The 22,858-nt window shown below is 52.1% G+C and overlaps 5 protein-coding genes across 5 annotated transcripts; 1 reads left to right on the top strand and 4 right to left on the bottom strand.

Moving 5' to 3' along the window:
* Positions 1-91: 91 nt before the first annotated feature.
* Positions 92-1,857, bottom strand: ASPSYDRAFT_168917 (ribosome biogenesis protein LTV1). The gene is made up of 2 exons (XM_040843392.1): positions 1,723-1,857; positions 92-1,665 (listed from the first exon to the last, which is right to left on the bottom strand). The coding sequence occupies exons 1-2, from the start codon at positions 1,743-1,745 to the stop codon at positions 228-230; spliced, it is 1,461 nt and encodes a 486-aa protein (XP_040708701.1). The 5' UTR covers positions 1,746-1,857; the 3' UTR covers positions 92-227.
* Positions 1,858-2,142: 285 nt separating this feature from the next.
* On the top strand, positions 2,143-4,116 carry ASPSYDRAFT_138451 (ribosome biogenesis GTPase LSG1; the record flags this gene model as incomplete). The annotated part of the gene is made up of 1 exon (XM_040840838.1): positions 2,143-4,116. One exon carries the CDS (start codon positions 2,143-2,145, stop codon positions 4,114-4,116), a length of 1,974 nt encoding a protein of 657 aa, XP_040708700.1.
* A 307-nt stretch (positions 4,117-4,423) lies between these two features.
* ASPSYDRAFT_54283 (uncharacterized protein) lies at positions 4,424-10,031 on the bottom strand (the record flags this gene model as incomplete). Its single annotated transcript, XM_040848828.1, has 6 exons — positions 4,424-5,233; positions 5,300-5,512; positions 5,592-5,837; positions 6,737-6,827; positions 6,898-7,081; positions 7,556-10,031. The coding sequence occupies 6 exons, from the start codon at positions 10,029-10,031 to the stop codon at positions 4,424-4,426; spliced, it is 4,020 nt and encodes a 1,339-aa protein (XP_040708699.1).
* A 1,100-nt stretch (positions 10,032-11,131) lies between these two features.
* On the bottom strand, positions 11,132-13,081 carry ASPSYDRAFT_139486 (putative serine/threonine protein kinase; the record flags this gene model as incomplete). The annotated part of the gene is made up of 1 exon (XM_040840956.1): positions 11,132-13,081. One exon carries the CDS (start codon positions 13,079-13,081, stop codon positions 11,132-11,134), a length of 1,950 nt encoding a protein of 649 aa, XP_040708698.1.
* Positions 13,082-20,867: 7,786 nt separating this feature from the next.
* ASPSYDRAFT_39665 (uncharacterized protein) lies at positions 20,868-22,783 on the bottom strand. The gene is made up of 4 exons (XM_040845935.1): positions 21,891-22,783; positions 21,468-21,822; positions 21,221-21,409; positions 20,868-21,162 (listed from the first exon to the last, which is right to left on the bottom strand). The coding sequence occupies exons 1-4, from the start codon at positions 22,583-22,585 to the stop codon at positions 21,028-21,030; spliced, it is 1,374 nt and encodes a 457-aa protein (XP_040708697.1). The 5' UTR covers positions 22,586-22,783; the 3' UTR covers positions 20,868-21,027.
* Positions 22,784-22,858: the final 75 nt, after the last annotated feature.

Genomic DNA, 22,858 nt, shown 5'->3' with positions numbered 1-22,858 from the left:
ATTCTTTGGTTCGCGCGCTGAGAGCCTGAAATCATTAGCGAGAAAAAGATATATCTTTGAATCATCATTGCATTTCGATTTTATAAGCATGGTTCATGAGGTATGGTAAGTGAACTTTTAGTTGCCGGCCGAATCTATGACAAAAAAACTACCCTCAAAACGCCTTGGTCCAGGTCTAAGCTTCATGAATAAAAGGGATATCGTTGCGATCGTCAACTGTAATTAAATCACGCTCTTCCAGGAACTTGTCCCCGAAGCTTCGCAGGGCCAAGTCCCTGCCGAACCTCATCCAACATCCGAATACCAATCACCTCATTGCCGTTCTTTCCACGCTTGTTCTTCACTCCTTTACGCTTGGCTTGCGCACTGGTGTTGTCGTCCCAACCAGACAAGAAGTCATCCATGATGTTGTTGAAGTCGTGGCGGGGAGCAACTTCCCTACCGTTTGCATCGACGAGACTAGGGGCTTGTGAAGAAGCGGTTGATAAATCTGTCATCCCGGTCATGCCGCTGACCATGGACATTGAGTCATCGAATTCTTCCTCCTCGTCGAGGGAGTAGAGGGCTTCAACGCGGTCGAAACGATCGTCTAAGAGGCGATGTCCTTCTGTACGGGCTATCGAGGATGAAGTCATAGAGTAGGCAGAAGGGTTGGTGAGGGCACCCTTGCGCTTCTTACGCCGGATCGGCGTTCCTCCGGCAGTGAAGACTGTAGAGGCGAGAGTGCTGCGTTGCTCAGAGGGAACAACACTGGCGGGCGCCGCAGGAGCGGCTTGGGTCTTACCGGCTTTCTTGAACTTGGTGAACTCTCGCATCCAGTCTTGGTCGTCAGGGTGCATATCTGGGGCCGGGGCATCATGTTCGGGGAGCTCTCCAGGGGCCGGGGCTGCAGCCGAGTTCGAGTCTTGTTTGGTGGGCAAAGTACTTGGTTGAACAGGAGCCTTCTCTGTGGCGTCAGATTCCCACCCATCATCTTCTTCGTCATGGTCGAACAAAGTGTCTTCCCAGTCGCCGGGGTCCACCTCCTCGCCTTCGCCGGTCAATTCACCAAAGAAATCATCATCTTCTTTCTCATCCACGTATTCTTCATCTTCAAGCGCCTCAAGCACCTCCCGAAGTCGGGGATCCATATCGGGCTGGAACCCTGCAATAGCATCCGGAACATCCTGCTGATCTTGGTACGTGGGTTTCCGAGAATATGTAGATGCAGTGGAATACGCTCCATATGCGGAGCTCATCGTGCTGCGACCGTCCCAGTTGCTGCTTGTGTCATCATCGTCCAGAGAAGTTTGTGCAAGTGCATCTTCAAGCTTTATGGATTTTCCCCTGCCCTTGCCCTTGTCCTTGTTTGTGGCCTCTACAAAGAATGAGTCGCCACCACCGGTTCCCAGGTCTCGCATATGTTGCATGTAATCATACTTCGAATCGTCGTAGTAGATGCCATAGTTAGCTGCTTCACCCTCATTCTCTCGAACGGCATCGGATCCGAATTCACTCGCAAGGTCGCTCAGGTGCTTAGCACGGCCTGCTGAAGCAGTACTCGGGGCATTTGTTGGCGGTCCATGTACAGGGTGGAGAACACGGTCGTCGGCTCCAGGGTCGTGGATGAGCGGATCGTGCTGAGAGCGATGGAACAGTTGATAAGTAGTAGCGCTTTTCTTATCGCTAGAAGGATGTTAGTGAGGGGTACAGTCTGAAAGCTCGTTGGGAAACAAAGCATACATCCACTGCTTCCGGGGAGGCATCTTGAACGGTAGTCGACTGGATAAGCCGGTACGATCGGAAGGAAGGACTGGGCTCTGAATCGGAGATAAAAAAAATGATGCTATCCAAAAAAAAAGCGGGCGGTCGTGGGTCACGTGCGACAACCCCTCCTTCTGATAAGGACAAGAAACTGAACAGAGAGTAGAAAGAAGGATGATATGCTACTTTATTGTAAGTGATATAGATGTGGTAATCCTGCAGGCCTCTTTTATTTGCCTCTTCCCCAAGGTTCCCAGCATTATGAACGAAGAAGATGGAAAAAACCATGCTGAGTCAGCCGCCTTCCGCGGGGCGTTTTTTGGCAAACCAAAAATCTATTAGAAATCCAACTTCTTCAACCACTTGACTCACCACCTTTGTCGTACAAACCGAACCAAGATGGTGTTGGCGAAATCCAAAAACTCCGTGGGGCTCGGCCAGAGCCTCATGAACGATCGCTTTGGCAAAGGGAAGTCGTCTAGCATGAAGAAGGCCTCCCATAATGCGGGAATTGCTCGAAAAGATGTGAACGGCGAAACTTACATCACCAACAACGCCAAGGAGGCGTCTTGGGTCAAGATGCGCAGTATCACAGAACAAGCCGCCCTAGACGAGTTTCTGACGACAGCCGAGTTGGCTGGTACCGATTTCACTGCGGAAAAGATGAACAACGTTCAAATTATTCATACCGACCAGAAGAACCCATACCTGCTTTCAGCTGCAGAGGAGCAGTCGACACTTCGGAAGCATAAGAAGAACAAAGGCCGGCTGACGGTTCCGCGTCGCCCACACTGGGATAAGAGCACCACCCGAAATGAGCTGGATGCTATGGAGCGTGAGAATTTCATGGACTGGCGTCGGGGACTGGCTGAACTGCAGGAGAACCACGATCTCCTGATGACCCCCTTCGAGCGAAATATCGAGGTTTGGCGTCAGTTGTGGCGAGTGATTGAGCGTTCCGATATCATTGTACAGATTGTCGATGCCCGGAATCCCTTGCTCTTCCGGTCCGAGGACCTTGAAATCTATGTCAAGGAACTCAGCCCACATAAGCGAAATCTGTTGCTCGTCAACAAGGCGGACATGTTGACCGACAAGCAGCGTGAAACTTGGGCAGAATATTTCGAGCGGAACCAGATTGATTTCCGTTTCTTCTCCGCGCAAATGGCCAAGGAAGCCAATGAGGCCCGCGAGAATGAAAATGGGAGTGAGGACGAGGATGAGGAGACTGGATCGTTGGCCGAGGGTGCGAAAGATTTGGATATCAAGGACTCTGGCGAGAAGGAAGCAGACGGCGGCGTTGAGCTTTCCAGCAAAACAGCGTCCACTCTTTCCAAGCGAACCAATATTCTCGACGTGGACGAGTTAGAGGAGCTTTTCCTTTCAAATGCGCCAGGCCAGGCGGAAGAGGAGGAGCTCGAGGAGGATGGTACTCCGAAGCAAAAGAAGACCATCATTGGCCTTGTCGGATACCCTAACGTCGGAAAGTCCAGCACAATCAACGCCCTCCTCGGAGCCAAGAAGGTTTCCGTCTCAGCAACGCCCGGTAAAACTAAGCACTTCCAAACCCTCTATCTCTCTCCAGAGATCATGCTCTGCGATTGCCCTGGACTCGTCTTCCCCAACTTCGCCTCCACAAAGGCTGAGCTCGTCGTCAACGGTGTCCTCCCCATCGACCAGCAGCGCGAGTTCACCGGACCCGCAGGCCTCGTAGCCCAGCGTATTCCCAAACACTTTTTTGAGGATGTTTACGGTGTGACAGTCAACACTCGCCCAGTCGAAGAAGGCGGTACAGGAATACCAACTGCCCACGACATTCTCCGCGCCTACGCCCGTGCTCGCGGTTTCGCAACAACTGGCCAGGGCCAACCTGACGAATCGCGCGCTGCCCGCTACGTCCTAAAGGACTACGTCAACGGAAAGCTCCTCTTCTGTCACCCACCACCAACAAATGATGCCGAAGATGAAGAGCCCATCGACGCAGACGAATTTAACAAAGACCTCTACGACTGGGCTCACCTTCCACCGCGCCGCCGAGCAATGCTCGAAGCAGCTCAACAGTCTTCATCAGCATCCACATCCACGTCGAGAGCGCCTGTTCGGGGTACCAAGTCCCAAACAGTGGACAAGGGGTTTTTCGGTAACGGATCCGAGTCTAACGGAGGCCGGCTGACAATGCCCTTCAATTCCAAGTACACCGAGCAAGGTCAGGCAATTCGAAAACCCCTCACAGGGCGCAAGGAACGAATGATGGTGGCGTTGGAGCGGGGCGTCGACGTATCCGAGGTACGAGGTAACTCGAAGAAGCATTTCAAGGTTAAGCATAAGAATCAGAAGAAGGGGACGAAGACGGCGGGAGATGATGATTACTGAACTCGCTGGCGAGTGGTGGTGACGCACAAAAAGCATTGCACTCGTTATTGATTCTTTTTCTTTTGACCTTAACGCATTTGTCTTGTTCCTCTTACATTACGTGTCGACTACGATGACGATGGGTTTTAGATGGCGTTTGATAATACCTAACTTGAGTTTCTTGAACCTTCACGATTGACTAGTCCTGGTTATTCAATGGTATATACGGAATCTGCATGACTCAACCTAGATTTCCTTTCTCTTCAATCTAGTAGACTCAAGCTATATATAAAACAAAAGAAACTTCCCTGGTATAGAAGGTGAGACCTTAAAGCGAGCTCTTCGTCTTCGGGAACCCATTGGCAGTCAAATTCTTATCGCTCTGCTCCCTCTGCCACGCTAACCGCTTAACAACCTCCTCGCGACGTGACTTATTTTCCCTCTTCCCAAGTTGCTGCAAATGCACCTCATCAGGCCCATCCGCAATTCTCAGCGTCCGGATCATCGCCCACAGGTTCGCCAACGGCGTATCCTGGCTCACACCCGCAGCACCGTAAGCCTGCACAGCCCGATCAATAACCGCCAGCGCAATCTGCGGCACAAGCACCTTCGCCTGGGCGATTTCCTTGAGCGCAAACTTGGCATTGCCCTGATCGATCTTGATGGCAGCGTTCAGGACAATCAGGCGCGCCGAGTCGATTTCAATACGTGACTTGGCGAGCCACTCGAGGATGACACCGTGCGAGGAGAGAGGCTGACCGAAGGGCTTCTTGCGGTCGTCGTTGATGCGGGCAATGAGCCAGTCCACGGCGCGCTCGGCGGCACCGATGGTGCGCATGGCATGGTGGATGCGCCCGGGGCCTAGGCGGCCTTGAATGATTTCGAAGCCGCGGCCTTCGCCGAGAACCATGGCTGATAGGGGAACGCGGACGTTCTCGAAGGTGATGTGGCCGTGGCCGTGGGGAGCGTCGTCGTAGCCGTAGACGCTGAGCATGCGGTGAATAGTGACGCCGGGAGTGTTGGCGGGGACTAGGACGACGGATTGTTGCTTGTAGGGGTCAGGGTTGCGGGCGTCGGTCTTGCCCATTACGAGGTAAATTTGGCAACGGGGGTCACCGGCGCCGGAGGACCACCATTTCTGTAAACCTTGTCTTAGCTTATTTTCATTCGGAGCAGAATATTAAGGGGGAAAGGTAAACCGCACAGATCCATTGAGGACATATTCGTTGCCCTCGCGCCGAATATCAAGCTGGATGTTGGTCGCATCGCTAGAAGCGATTTCTGGTTCGGTCATCAGGAACGCAGAGCGGATCTTCCCTTCCAGTAGAGGCGACAACCACTGTGCCTTTTGCTGGCCATTCCCATACTTGGCGAAAACCTCCATGTTACCTGTATCGGGGGCTGCATTATTCGTAGCCTATTCCACAGAAGAAACACTGTCAGTTGACATGCACGGCAAGGAACCAACCATTCAGGCGAAGGATAAAACCACTCACCTCGCTCGCAACCTTACTCTTTCCCAAGTACTCCGCCATTAAACCATATTCAACATTGCTGAACCCGGCGCCTTGCGAGAAGTGGTTCTTGGGCAGGAACATGTTCCACAGGCCGATCTTGCGGGCCTTAACCTTAAGCTCCTCCATGACGGCGGGGTTGGTCTTCCATCGTTGCTGGCCCTCACCGAGCTGAGCGGAAAAGAGGGCTTCGGCGGGAATACATTCCTTCTCGACGAATTCTTCGACCTACATTCGTTGGTTAGACTTGAGGCTATTGGGTGTCGATGATGCTGTGCTGGGGTAACAGTGTGGGGGGTTACCAACCAGATCAAGGGTCTTCTTCGCGCGGTCGCTAACGAAGGGTTGGGCGATGGGGGGGATCCTGGCGGAGGCAGACATGATAATCAGTGTGGAAGAACTGATATGGGATAATCTGGGGAAAGTGAGAGGAGAGTGAGCAAGAAAGAGGGGACGAGGCGATAAAAGAAGAGCCCAGGGCCGGCCTGGAGATCTGAAGTTGCGGAGAAGCCGAGGTCCATTTCGGTTGCGTCAGTCACTCTCCAGCGAACAATCGACCGCGATTTGAATCCCGGCCTTGGTCTCTTCTATTTACCTAGGCAGTGGGCAGTCTAGATCATGCCATACGGTTGTTCACTACTAGTGGCCAATCATGGCTGTCAATCAAGTCATTTTCAAAGCGTCATCAAAGACATAACAGACTCTCGGCCAAATATCCGAGATTCATCAAGCAAAACTAAGATACCATAACCAACCCAAACCAATTCAACAATCCCAAATCTAGGAGTAAAACAAAAGAAAGGAAAAAAAAAAAATCAAGAAAGGATCCCAAATCCATCAGACCATCCCAGAATATGTATTACAAGAATGACCGGAAATCAACTCCTGCGACCTGCGCCAACCGGACATTCAAAGAGCAGTCATCCATCATTATGCCACAATTTTAAATTCAAGCACTCTTCTCGGTATTCTCTGGAGAATTGCGAGCCTGCTCGGCGGATGACTGCTCAAAGTTCTTCTTGCCCAGCTTGGCGAACAGCGATTGGGGTTTTCCAGCACTAAACACGAGGTCGGATTAGTATTCCACCTCAACGACTTCATTGCATGAGAAATAAACAAGGAGAGACATACTTCTTGAAGCGCTTTCCCTTGAGGTCGCTGAGCTTCTTTGAGCAGGGGCTCATGATGTCGTCAGATGGAGAGACGTACGTTTGTTGCCTGTGTTGCGATGTTAGTATCTGATCCAGACCAAAGTCTTCAAAGTGGTTTCACAGGATAAACAACATACTTTTCCTGGCTGTCCAGCTTTCCCTGGAGGATCTGACGGTGGTGTTCCATTGAGTTCATGGTGGTTGATGCAGTCTTCAGGTCCTGCTCGTTGTTGGAGGAAGCAAGGTGTGTGTTGGGCGATCGGGCAGCGAGGGGTGTGGAGCTCATTGTTTCGAGTTTATAAGAGATTGTGTCTTCAGAAACTAGAGGAAATCTTTTGCGGAATCTGGGTTCAATTTAATAGAAGAGACGTGGTGGTGAAGAGATGGTCGATTGTCAAGGGAAAAAGCGAAAAGTCCACACATCGATTGTTGTCATGGCAACCACCACATCTTTGTTCCATGCATTTCATAGATGGATCAGACTAGTCCAATTGTTTCATTCACTGCTATGTCATTTACCAGTGATCTTCACATGTTTGTGGTTTCATTCCATCATTATCTCATTACAGTTAGGGTGCTAGACTCTAAATTCTAGTGAGGACGTTGTTGTTGTAGTTTACATTCACAGTGTCCACACGGGTCGTCGTCCCTTGACAACCCAGGGCCGTTCCCGTTCCCCCCCACCCACCCCAATGTGTCATCGCCCAGAGCCAGAGCATTCCGAGTCAGATTCCAGGCTATCAGAGTTTCCCTCGTCATCTCCTTCATTCTCTCCGTTCAAATCAGGCGGGCTACTGTTAGATCTGAGCAAAGGGAGCACAACGTCCGATACAGACCGAGGATCTGCCGACACTGACGGGCTAGGCCCGCGCACATCCTGACCCAACCCGGGATCGTCGTCCGAAGTTGGGGTGGGAGGTGCGTATGCAACGGCTGGGCTGAATGACCCGCCCTGTGACTCATCTGAGATCTGCCGATGGTGGCCTGTCGTGTGGTAGGAGGATGTGGGACGGGTCGAACCCGGGCTCCCCGGTAGTGACCTAAGTCCAAAGATAGGGGAGGACGATCGTAGGCTGTATGAGCGGGAAACCATGTTCTGTACGCGTGGAAGGTCAATGTAGCCGCCGGCTGCGCCACGAGTAAAGAGCACAAGGCCGAAACAGAGAAGCACCACGATGCTCTGGACCACGGATACCCGCTTCTGGAACACCAGCTCATCTGCAAGCACCCCTAACTGAGTGCTCAATGAGTGAATCTCGGTGTGGTACTGGATTCGCTGGTGCTCAAACTCCAGCGCCACGCTCCTCCATGCATGGTCGTATTGCTCACGGAACTGCTTCAGTTCGTTCACCACCGTGACATTCAAGTTCTCCAGGAACGTAGATGTCTTAGATAGCTGCCGTTTTTCGACTTTGTTGAATGCATCACGCAGGATCCGAGACTGCTCCTCAATGTATTGTAAGGACAGACTTGAATTTGACTCCAGCATTTGCAGACGCTTGTTGACCGATTTGAAGAAGGACTCCTGCGTCGTTGGGTTGGCCGACGGCGGCTGCGTTGTACTCACTCGCGTCGACTCGGCGCTCTGTTCGTCTTTGGAAACACCAATAGAGCGGGTGTCCGGATCAGAGGTCGCATTTTGAGGGGTTGCGCCAGATGAGACAGCGGTAGAGGTAGTATTCATCGAGATTTGAGTACTTGTACGTGGGACACCTTGGCCTTTGGAATCCCCAGTATCAGATGAAACGGCGCTGGCACTGTCACCAGCCGAAGGGATCGTTGGACTACTCGGCGCGACCTGGCCGGATGTTGGAACAATACTGCCCTCAGATGCGGGAGATTCTTTCGGAGGCGCATCCTGGAGATCAGATTTGGGTAAATCAGCCAAACCCAGTAACATCAGTTCAACTGGTGTCACAGAAATCGGACAGATTTTGAGAGTATGATTTTCAGGAGCGTCAACGAGAGTACCGGGTGAATCTGGCAGTTGTGTGTCGGCCTCCTTCAAGGCATTCTGTGGCTTTTGGGTTAGCTCCAAAAGCTCTTGAGACACATCTTGTTCGGCTCTAGCTTCTCCATCATGTTTATACTCTTCCAACATTGTCGTCCCATGAACGCGGATAAGACTCAGCGGGCAGTAAAACTCGTTTCCGTAATGTGTCAGAAACTCGATTCGTAAATAGCGTGCCCAAATGAGTGGGTTTTCAACAGCGAAAGCTTGAATTTCACGAGTATTCCTCGCTTCGTAAATCCCCAGTTCTTTCCACTGGTCCGGCTTCGCGGGATACCGGTCCGCGACACTGACCCGAAAAGTATGGAAAATCGAGCTGAAGAATTCGTAGTTGGCGAGAACAACAGTGTCGACCAAGATGTCATCGCACATCTCCAGTATCAGGAATTTGTTATCAGCACGACACTCATTCAGCATGTAGCTGTCTTTGTTCTCAATCAGGACAGATGAGGACCCCTGCGCCTGGGGATTCGTCTTCAGTACTGTCGCGGCACAGTCAAAGGATGCGTAGTTGAACCGCTCCTTGCAGGTAGTGCCAGCATCCTTTGAGCGCTCACCAGCCGCATGAGGGACACCCTGCTCTGCCACATCAACGCCTACAGGACGTGCCGTATCTGAAGGTATTGGCGCGCCACCACCTGCGCCCGAATGAACCTGCGTCCCCCAGGCGGAAGCAGTCTTCGCAGCCTCCGACGCATCGGTCCCGAACCCGACAAAATCAAGTTCAATCTCTGCATCATCTCCAAAAGAGTCCAGTGCATTATTTATCCCCGTCGGCCTTCGTCGGTCCTTCTCGGCGGTGCCAGCCCGCCGGTTCCCACCAATATTCTCCGCCGACTGCCCTGCCTTGGCCAGATTTTGTTTTTTCCAGTCTTCGAAGGAGAGAAAGTTCACGTTATCGAGTGGCGAGTCTGTATCGAGTTCCTGCTCTGCTTCTCGTCCTGGTGGTGATACGGCCGAGCCTGTCTCTACCGACACTGTGGCCGAACTTGGTTCGGGCGTGACTTTCGCAGGATCCTGATTTTGCGGTGGTGTCGGCGTTGGCGCGTGTAGTTCACCGGTCCTCCTGCGATCCCATTGCGTTTCAATGCAGGTTGGCCACTGTAAGACGCTGGCTTCGGTTTCTCTCCAATCCCTCGCGAGACATATTGGTTGTTGCTGTTGTTGTAGCGTGGTCTCACCACCGGTTTCCAGGATCCACGCCAACATACAAATAGCGCAAGAGGCCCAGTATGTCGTGATCCACCGGGGTACCAACATCGTGAACGTGGAACTCGGCTCAGGTAGGAATCATTGGCACGAACATCATCTGTGGACTGGAAGTTGAATAAGTTAATCTACCGTTTTCGCAGCGAAGAAATAAGTGGGACTGAGTGGCAAGCCCTTATCAGCTTCTGTGGGGTTTGACCACCTTTGATCCGTAACCGCTTGGTCTGGGGCCGGGGTCTTTTTTGGCCCAAGTGTCGTCCACTCGTAAGTACGTAACAACGTAGGGAGCGGGCCTATGATAACACAGCGGGATTCAAGCGCACTGTTTCTAATGTATAAATATAGTGATATAATACAACAAAGAGAGCGAGAAATAATAATTAGGTGTCGAAAAGGAGTTGGAGGATGAGCAAATCCTTATAGCACCGGGCAGAGCTTCACCGCTCTGTCATCGGCAAAACTACAAGCGCGGACGGTGTTGCATTACTTATTACAGTTACGGTCAAGCAAAAGTACTTGGACGACTACCAGTGGGAATATGTACGAGAATCACTTTTGGATTAAATCCTCCGTGGCTACCCATCCAACTGTCCTAGTAACTAAGATACACAGAAACCAGTCCAATGCCAGACCAGGACAACGTCCTTCTGGGTAGAATCAATAACATGGTTTTTCCCGTAGCTTTTCTTTCTTTCTTTATGTTGAGATGAGAGAACGGCTCCGCCGTCAGCCCGTCTCGAGTCGTCGCCAGCCCGTGATGTTGAAACCGTATTGGAAAAAGAGCATGCGTGAACCGAAAAAAGGCAATGGTCGTAAGTGCCTTGAAGAAAACAAAGTGCCAATCTGAGAAAACTGTTGCCTCCCGGTACCACTTTTGAATGTTTCGCGCCATGATAAGTATTATACAGGAGTTCAGGGTAAGAGTAAAAGCGCGCTTGGGTGACACAAGATATGGTCTATAAAAAGGTAAAAGAATAAAAACATAATATAGTGGTGATGGGACACCGGGTTTTCTGCTCAAAATTTATCGAGACGGAAAGTTGAATATACGGAATGCTGAAAAAAATGGACGAATTCAGACGCATGGAACGGTAACATCATAACACGAGAGGCTGCAGACATGCGAGACCAGGTGGGCAATGGACTATCGCTCATAGATGGAGGTCATGCCACCCGCCAACGAGATCGAGGTCCTCGTCAATACTGCCGTGATAATCTTGGTTGAGGGCAGGTTTGACAGGTTTGTGGGCCTCCAAGGAATCACGTCGCCATTCCCTATCAAGGAACTGGCGGCGGCGGCGGTCTGGAGAAGTGAAGCTGTCCTTCTTAGCCCAGGAGCCATAGTCGAACCCAGAGGAACCCAGACCCCAATCCTTCCGCCAAGTCATGTTGTTTGGGAAACGCTTTGACTCGAGGGAACGCTCCGAGGGCTTGAAGTTCCGTCTCTTATCGCCCAAAGCAGCCCACTTATCCAGGCTAGACTTCTTTGGAGAAGTTTGGGGGGTGGAAGAGATGACCTTGGGAGCAGTAGCGAGGGTCTCAGGCTTTGTCGGCTTGTCCAAGGAGTCGGAGCTCTTAGAGGCACGCGACTGCACAGGGCGAGAGCGGGAGTTGAGAATTGAAGAAGAGCTTGGCTCTCGCAAGCCCGCTGCGGGTGAGCTCCTTCCGTCCACTGTAGTGCTCTCATGGCTCCAGCTGCGCGAGTTCTGTTCACGCCGTTCGTTGAGGACCATTTCCTCGCTTTCCGATTCCTCTTCTTCCCAGAGATCGCTCCAACTCTTGGAGATTTGATCGCTTTTGTTATTCCGACCAAATACCATAGAAAGAGATGGGATTGGCTTGGCTGCCTGACTGGGCAGAGACCCAGTAATCGGCACAGGGTCCGACGGAGGTGGATAACGGGGAGCAGACTTTTCGACCGCTGGGAAAGCAGTGGAACGGTACGAGTCCCCGAGGGCAGACTCTAAAACGGACGCCATGGAGGGTGTCTGATGAACAGAAAACCACGAGGTGCCCGCAGTTTCCGATGGCGGGAAGAGATCTTCCGAATAGCTCTCGTTGTCGGAAATGGCAGAGAGTTGTCGAATCGCCTGAGGTGGGCTGGATTGAAGTGCCTTTGCCCATGGGAAGGAGTCGCCTTGGTTGATTTGAGGGCTCGAGATGGAGGGTGTCCGAAGGGGCTCGCGGTTAGCGCTTGCTGGCACAACCTCGCGCTCATCGGTGCAGAATTCATCCAAGGCATCATCATCGGTGGTAAAGGATACAGCCCGCATAACGGCATCTCGGAGACCAGAGATGGATCGTTTCTCGGGGTCGATCGCCAAGGTGAACCTCAAAATCTCAAAGGTATCTTGAGACATGTTGGGGAAGATGTCAAAGAGGGACTGTCGGTCCCTCACGTAATCAGCAAACAGAACGTCAGATTCGGTTGGTGTAGCAAATGGGTTCCGAGCAAAGAGGACATTGAGCAGGCAAATACCAACAGCCCAAATGTCAGCTTTGGCAGGAGAATAACCATTGTTAGCCGGATCGTACTGTTCTGGGGCCATGTAGCGATCACTTCCAACACAGGCTTCGTAGCACCAGGCATCGCGAGTAGCAAGGCCGAGATCACCGAGTTTCATGGATCCATCTTGCGTGAGGAAGATATTTTCCGGCTTGATGTCTCGGTGATACAGACCATTGGCATGCATAAACTCCACGGCACTGATCAATTCCAACATGAACTCGCGAACATGCTCCGTTTCGAGTGGCCCACGGTTGAGTCTGATGGCCTCGTAAAGATCACCATTTGCGCAATACTCCAAAACAAGGTACAGGTGCGTTTTTGTTTCGAAGTAGTGAACGAGATTGACGATGTTTGGATGATACCGAAGGCGCTGGTGACAATCGAGCTCTTCGAAACGGCCATCGCCGGCAGATGGACTCCATGGCTCATTTGAAGGAGGTTTCATCATGCACTTGATTGCAACATCGCGGCCGGTCTGGAGGTCGTTTGCAAGGAAGACCATGCCGAACGACCCGTGGTTGAGAGGGGCCACAGTGCGGAAGCGGCCATCGAGAAGCTGACCTGGAATAAAACTGTTCTTCAAAGACTCCATGGCTGGTAATTAATCGAACAAGACGGTATTCTTCCAGAGATATAACTGTCGTAGTCCGTGATGGGAGAATGCAATGAGAAGGTTCGACGGCGAGGAGACGGCAGGACCCAGAAAAGAGACAATTGCTCTATAAGCGCGCTGGGATGCAAGAAATTGACGTCTGACAAGAGTAATGCGAGAATAAAACCGGATAATAGGCTGATCAAATGTAAAGTGTCGGCCTGCAGCTCCCAATAGACTTCACCGCCGAGAAACCAAAAGAAAAACGAATTGGTAGAGGAGAGGTTATCGAAAAGTAAACACGGAATTTGTGTGTTTGTTTGTCAAAGTGTCGTATAAATATGTGAAAGTGAGAAAGATTCAATCGACAAGAAAAGGAATCAACAAGACGAGACAGCGCAAAGCGCGGATTGAAAATACCCAGGAAGGGTCGAATGACGCAAGGAAATTGTAGAGACCGTTATAATTTCATTGGTATATCGTTCCAGTGATGATAGCGGGAGTCCGATATAAGAATAAAGGAATTCGACGAAAGAGTGTCGGAGAGTCGATTGCCGTGGGAAAAGCACGGGATTGAGATGAGATGGAACAAGAAACGCTGCGTAATATCGTAATCACAAGATATGGGTTGTATAAAAAGAAACAAGAAAAGGACGTCTCGTTATAAATGACCTTCGAACTCCAGGTTGAAGGTTGGGATGGTCGTGAGTCAGAAAATGGAAGCAGTCATAGATTGCTTCCAAAGTCGAAATAGCACTAGCTTGGGCAGATGCTATGGATTTCAAAGCTGAGGCTCTGGACGACTGGCAAAGGGCCTTCGTTTCGAAGCCTGAATGGGCGAAATGAAGAACCAAATACCAGCAGCCGGCCCAGATAGCGGACAGGGCCAGATGGACAGCTCAGCGGATTCGAGTTCTGAATAATCAAGATCCCAACACTTGTTCTGCAGGTTCACGAAACGTAGCACGGCCTTGGGAGGAAGTTGGCAGGGGCGTGGGTCCCAAATGCTCGTGGAGTAATGAGTCACGGAAGGCGTTCGAGTACTCGAGTAAACAAGACGTTCGGGCGGAAATCAATAGGTAGGGTAGAACTCGGCCAGCAGTACACACGATATATAGAGCAGAATAGGAGTCTGGTCTAAATTTCGGCGTTGAAAGAGTACTCTTCTTGCTCTGTAGCGAAGCTGATAATAAACGGATAGGACGGGAGAGCGGCAAGAGGCCGGAGGCGGCGGCAAATGGAGGTGGAGTCTTAGGGAAGGTGCAGGGGCGAGAACGAGGAAGTCGGTGAGGTGAAGGTGAGATGAGGGAGAGAAAGTGGTATGGAGGAGAGGACGAAAAGAGGAAGGAAGAGATGGATGGTGAGGTTGCAGGGGAAGAGCGATAGGGATAACGGGATGGATAAGGAGGTACTCGGACTTGTTGTAGTCTGGGGGGATGATAGGCTGCTGAGCTGAGGGGGGCGAAGAAGCAGAAGGAAGAACGGCGGCACTGCTTAGAGTTGGGCGGGTTGGGAGGGGACCAGGACCGTCATTTACGGTCTTTCTCATCAAAGACGTCGCAAAGAGGCTTAGCGCTGGGTCCTTGTTGTAAAAGCCGGTAATGTTACCAGCCTGGGCCTGCAATACGTGTGATCTCCAGACTTCCCCCACCCACGAGCTCGTTTCGATTGGCCGTCGGCAAGGCGCTATCTCTGCTTCCGGACAGGGCCCCACACCCCCTGAATGAGTAATCGCCGACTTATTTGTATGGAACGCGGAAGAATTTCACCATCGTCATCACCTGGTGGAAGCCACGGTTTCTGGATCCCCCTTCGAGAAATGACTCGGTTGTTCTGGACAACAGGCTATGGTTCAGGAGGAGGCAAGAATGCATTGTTGCCTAGACCAGTTTATTCGAGAAGCAATTACTATTTGCAAAGAGACTGCCAGTGCACGCAATGTTTCAGAACATGACAGTCGTGACGACTGCTTCTCCTGAAGAGATGGTGATCGACCCTAGATTATTGACAGATGCGGAGATGGTTGTCAATTGCGAGCAGGACAGTTTCAGGTCCATGCAGCGTCTGACTTTGATTGTCAATTGATAACATAGCTTCTACTAGTTCTTCCTACCATGGCGATAGCGGCTCTTTCAAAACCGATAATGCGTCTGATACGATGGCATAAAGAGCATAAAGCGGTTATCAGCTCCTGACAGGGATCTCAGCCTGGCCACAGGGCAGCGTTGTCCCCAGGATTCCACTAACGTAGAGCTGCTGCAGGTCCAAGCAGGTCTCGATCAATCAAGTTCAAACACCTTTTATCGCTTGGTCATTTCCTTTTTCAAGAGCAGACGACTTGAAGAACTCCACTTAGTGAAACCGGATACCGGACTCTGCATGCATTATTTCCAATCCTCGGTGCCTGACGCAGAGAACCAGCGTTTACCTCGGCCGGATGGCGGAACAAGTTTCTAAGGAAAGCAACAAGCAGTAAGAAATTAGGAATTGGCAGCGTTAGCGTCAGCAGGGCGCTATTCCGTTCTGGGCGTGCAGCACAGGCGCTGGAGTGGGCCTCAGGCTGCAGGCCAATTAGGGGCAAATGACGCCAGAGACTCGCGTTCGCATAGCAGCCCCGTCTCGAATCGTCTGGGGTGGTCTGGATGATCTCGCCCAGGCCGTGTTTTGGATGGAGAGACGAACAACCATGGAACGCTCAACTGCGCAATATTCCCCAATCTTACACTGCCATGGCATGCTCGCTGGAGGCGTCAGCGGCAAACAAATAATCGAATCGCCGATTGCGCTGACTACTGTGACAGCTTGTTGCTGTTGCTGTTGCTGCCGCAGTGCAGCTGCAGTCTGAGCCTGCAGTCCCCGAGCGGGCTGTGGCTGGGTTTACTATCCGGGCCGTATGAGAGGTGCTTCCTTTCATGCCCAAGGCCTGGAGATGGCCAGTTGGACGATCGAGTTGGCGGTGAGAATGCCCTGTAGAAATCCGATGCGTTAGTGCCACCCTGACCGCTTCGTTGTGTGGCCGTAAGGTTTATGCCTGCAGCAGTGCAGTCCAATTTGCGTCTAAGAGGAATCCCCCTGCCGCTTTCCAAGACAGAGATTTCGTTCTTGGAATGGTGCAGATTGCATAAGCACCCATTCACGGGCAGGGTGGTGGTATCCAGGAGGGACAACATCGTGTGATGCCACCTGGCGTTGAACACCACACCACCAAAGTGTCGCTAGCCTACTCCGCAACTGATGGGTGTCTTCACAGACCAACCTCGTCGAGCGCTCTGATCAATGACAGTGGCTGATTCGCCATTGCTCTTGGTCTCGATCGTCAGGACACGAGTCCCTTGAATGCTGGAACCGAGGGTCTGTCAGGTGGTGTTGGCTGGAGTTGTACCTCCGCTGTCCTCAAGAGTGCTGACTTGGCCCGTTCTGAGCGTAAAACCCAGGGACCACAGCATTCATTGAGGGAACTGCTTCCGGGGAGCGACAGACACACTATCGAACGGACAGATCACAGCATCAACAGCGTGCTCGCCTACCCCGCACGATCTTCGTAGAGGCAAAGGCTCGGTTGGGATTGCGATAAAATTGGCGAAGATATTCCCCGGATTTTGGCCCCGTGATGGTTATCATTTATCAATTTATCCAATTTTTAGGTTCATTCCACTCGACCTTGAAACCTTCCTCCACTGCGATCTCGGTATGGAGGACTTGAGAATGTCCAGAGGGTCAGTCTACCCCGGATTGATGAATCAAATTGCGATTTGCGACGGAAATCCCTTCCCCTCAGTCTCTGTCCATCTTCGTTGCTTTTTCTTGATTCCGTTTTCGGCAGCTCCCCGCATGCCCTTTTCTGTTCCTACAGTTACTCACTCGAGACGGGGTACTCCAGTTTGCAGGGGGACAAATTCAGATATCGCTGCAATGCAATGGCCCGTTTGATTCTGCCGGTCGGGTCCATGCATTTTCTCCATCTCCCATGCAACGAGTGGCAGGTCAAACAACTCATAGCAGCCGTGTCAGAATGCAGGACAGTCGATCCTTGAGGAATTCGCCACCAGCCACCAGCCCAGCACCACAACCATGGCCAATTCGAGCTCAGGCTCTGGCTCTGGCTCTGACCTCTGCTCCTCAGGCAACCAGTGCCGGTATTGCTAGTGCCATAACGAACTTGTCATATACCCGTCTTTGTAGATTCTCCGCAAATGCTTGTTGACTAGACAACAGCAAGGGGCTTCTCAGCATCGCATATCATATCACATCGACCTCGACGACAGGAGTCAGTCAGAGTCTCTCGGATGAGATCACGATGAAATCATCCTCCCTCCGTCGAGTGCATCGTCCAGCAAACGAACGGGAAGACCTCCAAGGAGTATCGGCAGCCGTTAACGGTAACAGTAAATATGTAAATACCCAAAAGAGGAAATACCAAGGTTCTGAGCACTCAATGAAACTATCGACTGGCGCTGGTCTGTATCCAGAATCTTCGATCTGAGGTCCTTGCCGACCTCGCGTAACTTGAACCAGGCAAGCAGCGCAACATGGTCCCCTCCATCCCCTCCCCCCTTCACAGTATCTCAAACAATCCGACGCATTCAGACGGGTTCTGGGTCCGGCCCAGCACGACATGACATGACATAGCTTTCAACCACACACCACAAGTAACAATTACCCCCGCTTGTCGTCGTCAGCATCACACCATCCCTGCCTACAGGGCCACTAGGAGGGAAGCTGCTGCTGCTGGGGTGATCGGAGGTTCTCTCAAGCCTCTACCGTCCCTGGACTGCGGAGAAGACAGCTGGCTGGTTTGCTGCGTCTGAAGAATTCCAAGCATGCAACGTATGACGTTTGTCGCTTCTGTTTGCAGGGTGAGCTTGGGCTTTTTACATAAATACATACATATACATATTCGTATCAAATGTTACTAGTATAAGATTCTATTCGGTTCCATTGGATTCGATAGTGATGATTTGACAGTCGGCTCTGCCAGTTTGGTGTTGGAATAGCATTGCTTGGTGTTTGTTTATATATAAAACACTGGTTGTCCAGCAATGCATAATGATCAAGTTACGATATTCCATTCCAGCTGCAAGTAAGAGTCAATAGGCTGGTAGATGGATGATGAAATAAAAAGAAAGCGTATTGCTAAAACTCACATATATATACACAGTATAAATGTAAACGAACGAAGTTCAAACCAACCATACACCACACAATAACAATAAGGGATTGAATAGTTTATCTTCTCAACTCCAACCCACTCACACCACCCATAGTAATAAAATCCGTACTCGAAAAATGCCAACTCAGCCCTTCCTTCTTCGCCCTCCCAGCCCACTGCAACGGAGGCAAACGCTGCAAGTCCGCCTCCGCAGGAAGCATATCGAGATACTTGGCCACATGCTCCATAGTCATCTTCACCTGGGCTGGATGGTGGACAAATTGCAGCCGCAAATCATCTTTCTCCGCAAACACAGCAGCAGCAATATCAGCACCCAATGCATCAGCGGGCGTCAAGTCGAATGGCCCCGTCCACCCGCTGGGACTTGGAAGGGGGCCTGCAGTTTCTCCGCGAGCGCGGACATCTCCTCGAGGAGCTCGAGTGGTGCGACGGGCGTTACCTCTGCTGCTTGGGTGAGACGGTGGATATGCACAGGCACGTTTGTTGCTTTGCTGAAGTTCTCCAGATATACCTCCGATGCCCATTTCGATGCGATGTAGCCGTTGGAGCCATCCGTGGGAGGGGGGCGACAGGGCGAGGGATGCCGCTGCGTAGTCCTCTTCCTCATCGGTACTGGTGCTGCTGTCAATCGAGCGCAGAAGATGTACTCCACCGCTAGAGATGAAGTGCAGAGGAGCGTTATTCTGCAATTCCAGGTTCGCCAGAGTCTTGGTAGACTCAACGTTCGGACCGCGCAGTTTGTCGTAGTGGTCCCAGAACGATCGGTTGGCGCCGCTGCGAATCACAATGTCTGCTTCGCGGCCGATGGACTTGAAATCCTCTTGGGATAGTCCGAGGAAAGGTTCATCGAGATACCCGTCGTGCAAGATGAGTTTGTCGGAGCTGTTCTGTGCCAGAATGTCGCGGGGCGCGTCGGCTGAGTGACCCCGGATCGCCACGCAGTGGATCTTGGAGACATGCTCGTCTGCGGTGAGGGCTTTCATGATGCAGGAGCCTAGATAGCCGGTGGCTCCAGTTAGGACGACGATGAGATCAGACGTCTTGCGGGGTGTAGAGGAGGAGGAGGAGGAGGAGGAGGAGGAAGATGATCCAGCAGCAGCAACGTTCTGTGGCACGGTTTCAGCATCCCAGTCGATCACGGCCAGGGACTCGCTGTTTTTGATCTTGAGAGCCATCGACATCAATGTACTGGCGTCGTAGAGCGTCATGACAGGGACAGATACGTTGAATCGGTCTCGGATGAGTCGTTGCAGGCGCACAAGCAGATACGAGTTGCCGCCTAGATGGAAGAAGTCGGTGGTCGCGGTGATACTGGTCGCTTTGATGACGTCCTCTGGTAGACAGCTAGCCCAGTGTTCGCGGAGGGTCAACTCGGTCTCGCTGAGATCCGCATCATTCTGTTGCGCATCACCGTCGACAGTGGGCAAGGGGCGCTCAGCAGTTGCTCGGCGATCCAGCTTGCCGTGGGAGCTGAGAGGCATGTTTTCGAGGGGGATAAACATGGCAGGACACATGTACTTGGGCAATGGGAGGCGCTGCTGGATGTAGGTTAGGAATTCCTTGCTCTCGGCCTCAGGGAAGTCGGCCTTGAGCTCGACGTGCGCGACCAGGAGGTCCGGCTTGTGGTGGTCGGTGACGATGATGTCCACGATCTCGCCGCCGGCGGTTTCGATGATTGAAGCCTCTACGTCCTTCAGATCGATGCGGATGCCGTTGAGTTTGATCCGGGTGTCGCCTGCCATGCGGCCTTCGTAGTGCAGATGGCCGTCGGCGCTGTAACGCCCAAGATCACCGGTCCGATAGAGGCTGGGCAGCTGGCCGGGGTAGTGGTTGGCGGGTGTGATGGCATCAGGGAGGAATGCCTTTGCAGTCAGTTCGGATCGGTTGAGATAACCTGCGATGTTGCCGGCGCCTGCAACAACAATCTCCCCGCTGACTCCGACGGGGACAGGCCGGAGGTTACGGTCCACGATATACACAGCCATGTTCGCCAGCGGATATCCAAGAGAGACAGCAGGTGCTCCAGCATCTGAAGACGAGGGTTTGATGCGGGCGGCCGGAGGGGTTGCACATCGGTGACTTCCAGCATGACCAAGTAACCACCAGGCTTGGGGAGCTTGCGTGCATTGGACAGGGTGGTCTCCAGCGAGTGCGTGGCGTGCAGCACGTTGGATGCGATGACCAGGTCGTAAGTGCGTTCGGTATATCCCTGCTGGCTGGGTGCCTTTTCAGCATCGTAGGTCTTGTAGACCATCTTGCCCGTGTGCTCCTTGAAGATATCCTGTGCCTTGAGGAAGAAACCGGCAGACACGTCGGTATATGTGTAGGAGGAGTACTGGTCCCCAATCTTGCGTAGAACCGCTTCAGCAGTACTTCCAGTTCCAGCACCTGCTAATGTTAGCCCTAACTTCACAGTCCAAGGATAATAAGACACACCAATTTCAAAGATGTCCATGCGGGGGAATCGGTGCGAGAGCTGCTTCACCAAATCCCCAAGGTAGTTGTTATACTCGGCGAAGGCGTATGTATTCCTATAGATGTGCTCAAGTAGACCCCCATCACGCAATTCTTGCCCGGTGCTGGAATTGGAGCAAGTCACCTTACGGTCACTAAAGTGGATCTGGCCGAGTAATATTGATTTAATATAATATTGATTTAACCGAGTTTCCCGACAGAGTAGTATCTTGTGCATGGTTACATGGTCAGATTGATACTAGGGCTAGATTCACTACAACATTCCTGTCAGACCCAAAGTAAGCACTACCAAGCTTTCACATCAATCCTTTGCATCAGCTGCAGAATTCCTATTGTCAGGGATTAGCTCCACCTCAGACTCTGTGGCCATGATACTCTCTGCGCGGTTCATGTCGTCGTTTGTCGGCATATTGACGATAATCATATACAGTACTTTCTGTTGCAATTTGTTAGTTATCAATAGCCAAGCTAAAACATAATAAATAGAAACATACATCAGCAATCTTGCGCTGACGACCCCTTGGGTTGCGAGTTTCTCCACGCCACTGGCTGTTGTAGGGCACTGCGCCCCCAGTAGCCAGCGAGATGGGCGACTTGTTGGTGGCATCGTTTGGATCAGCAAACTTGGACGTGAATCCACGCTGCGGTGCCGCTGCCAAAGGACTAGTTGGGTTTCTAGCGGCCTAAGTAATGCATCAGTACACCATCAGTATCTATCATTTTACAGATCGAAGAACTCACGTATTCGACCTGCGCACGGCGGTCATAGTAATCCGCCACAAACTTGCGGAACTTCAGATACCTCCCCTGCTTCTCAGCCTGCTCAGGATTCTCCTTCATCATCCAGTCCAGAACAGGAAACACCAACGGCGCCGATTCAGGGAACTCAGCGGGCCCTGTGGTCCCGCTGTTCGTGCGCAGCTTGTCGGTATACTTGCGCACACCAGACTTGGGATCCGAGCTCGTTGCGATCTTCTCAGCAAGTGCCTCCTCCGTCATGGCCTCTTCGTGCGTATTATCGAACGAGAGAACGAGGCAGTAGAGCCCGCGGGGCTGGAAGAAGCCCTCGTTCAGTTTCTGCAGGAAGGCGTTGGCCCTGCATCGTTAGCATTTATTCTATCCATCCATCCATATTAGCTTTAATAATATTGATAAAAAACGTACTGCACACGCCCCCTCATCTCCATCGCAATCGCATTAACCACCTGGATAGCAAATCCCACCCCAGCGCCCATCGCATGGCCAGGCAGGGCAAACGCCGCCGCAGCCGTCAGGTTAAACGCGCCCATCCACTGCGGCGCACGACTGGCGCGCGTGAACGTCACCAAGAAATCCATAAAGGTGTCCTGGTCAATTCCGCAGCGCTCCAGGTCCGGTGCGTAGGCTCTCACGAAGCCACGCACGCGCACGCCGGGTCGCCGCTGGGGGATGATGACGGGCAGTGGCAGTGGCAGTGGCAGTTGGTTTGATGTAGTGCCGGGAGCAGGCGGCGGGTATCGCTTGAGGAAGTCGTCGGCCAGATGTGCTGGGTTGCGGATTTTCTCCTTTTTCTTCTTCTTCTGGTCTTGTCCCTGCTCCTGGTCGTTGTCGTTGTCGTTGTCTTCGCTGTCGGAGGAGATGCGCGAGACGTCGTCCTGGATCTCGTCCAGCGCCCACTGGTCGTCCTCTGGGGAATGATGCGCATCCTGTGTCTGATTATTGACAGGATACTGCGTACTCTGGGGAGTCTGCTGGGCCTGCTGGGCCTGCTGGGCCTGTTGGACATTCTGCTGCTGTGCTTTGTGGCGGTTGATGGATTCAGCCACCAGCCCAATGCTGGCGGCTACGACCATGTTCATTTTCTCCAAGACGACGACCATTTTCGCGGTGCTTGTTCCTTCGTCCTTTTCCTTGGGTGAACTCTAGCACAGCCAAGGCGTCCAGGGGGAAAAGGACGGCAAAAGGACGGCGGGGGGTATCACCAGCGACATCACATCAACTCGACGAAAGAGGAAAGGAGATAGTAACTCCAAACAGCAGGCGGGGCAGATCTGATTGGGAATCTGATTGGATTGTTTGTGATAAAGAAACCAACAGCAGGGAGCGAAAGAGGGCACAGATTGGCTGCGTGTAGGTACAGTAGGGCTGGCGCA

The sequence above is a fragment of the Aspergillus sydowii genome, assembly GCF_001890705.1.
Source record: "Aspergillus sydowii CBS 593.65 unplaced genomic scaffold ASPSYscaffold_1, whole genome shotgun sequence".
NCBI classification, from domain to species: domain Eukaryota; kingdom Fungi; phylum Ascomycota; class Eurotiomycetes; order Eurotiales; family Aspergillaceae; genus Aspergillus; species Aspergillus sydowii.
This window is presented reverse-complemented; position numbering and strand designations above follow the sequence as displayed.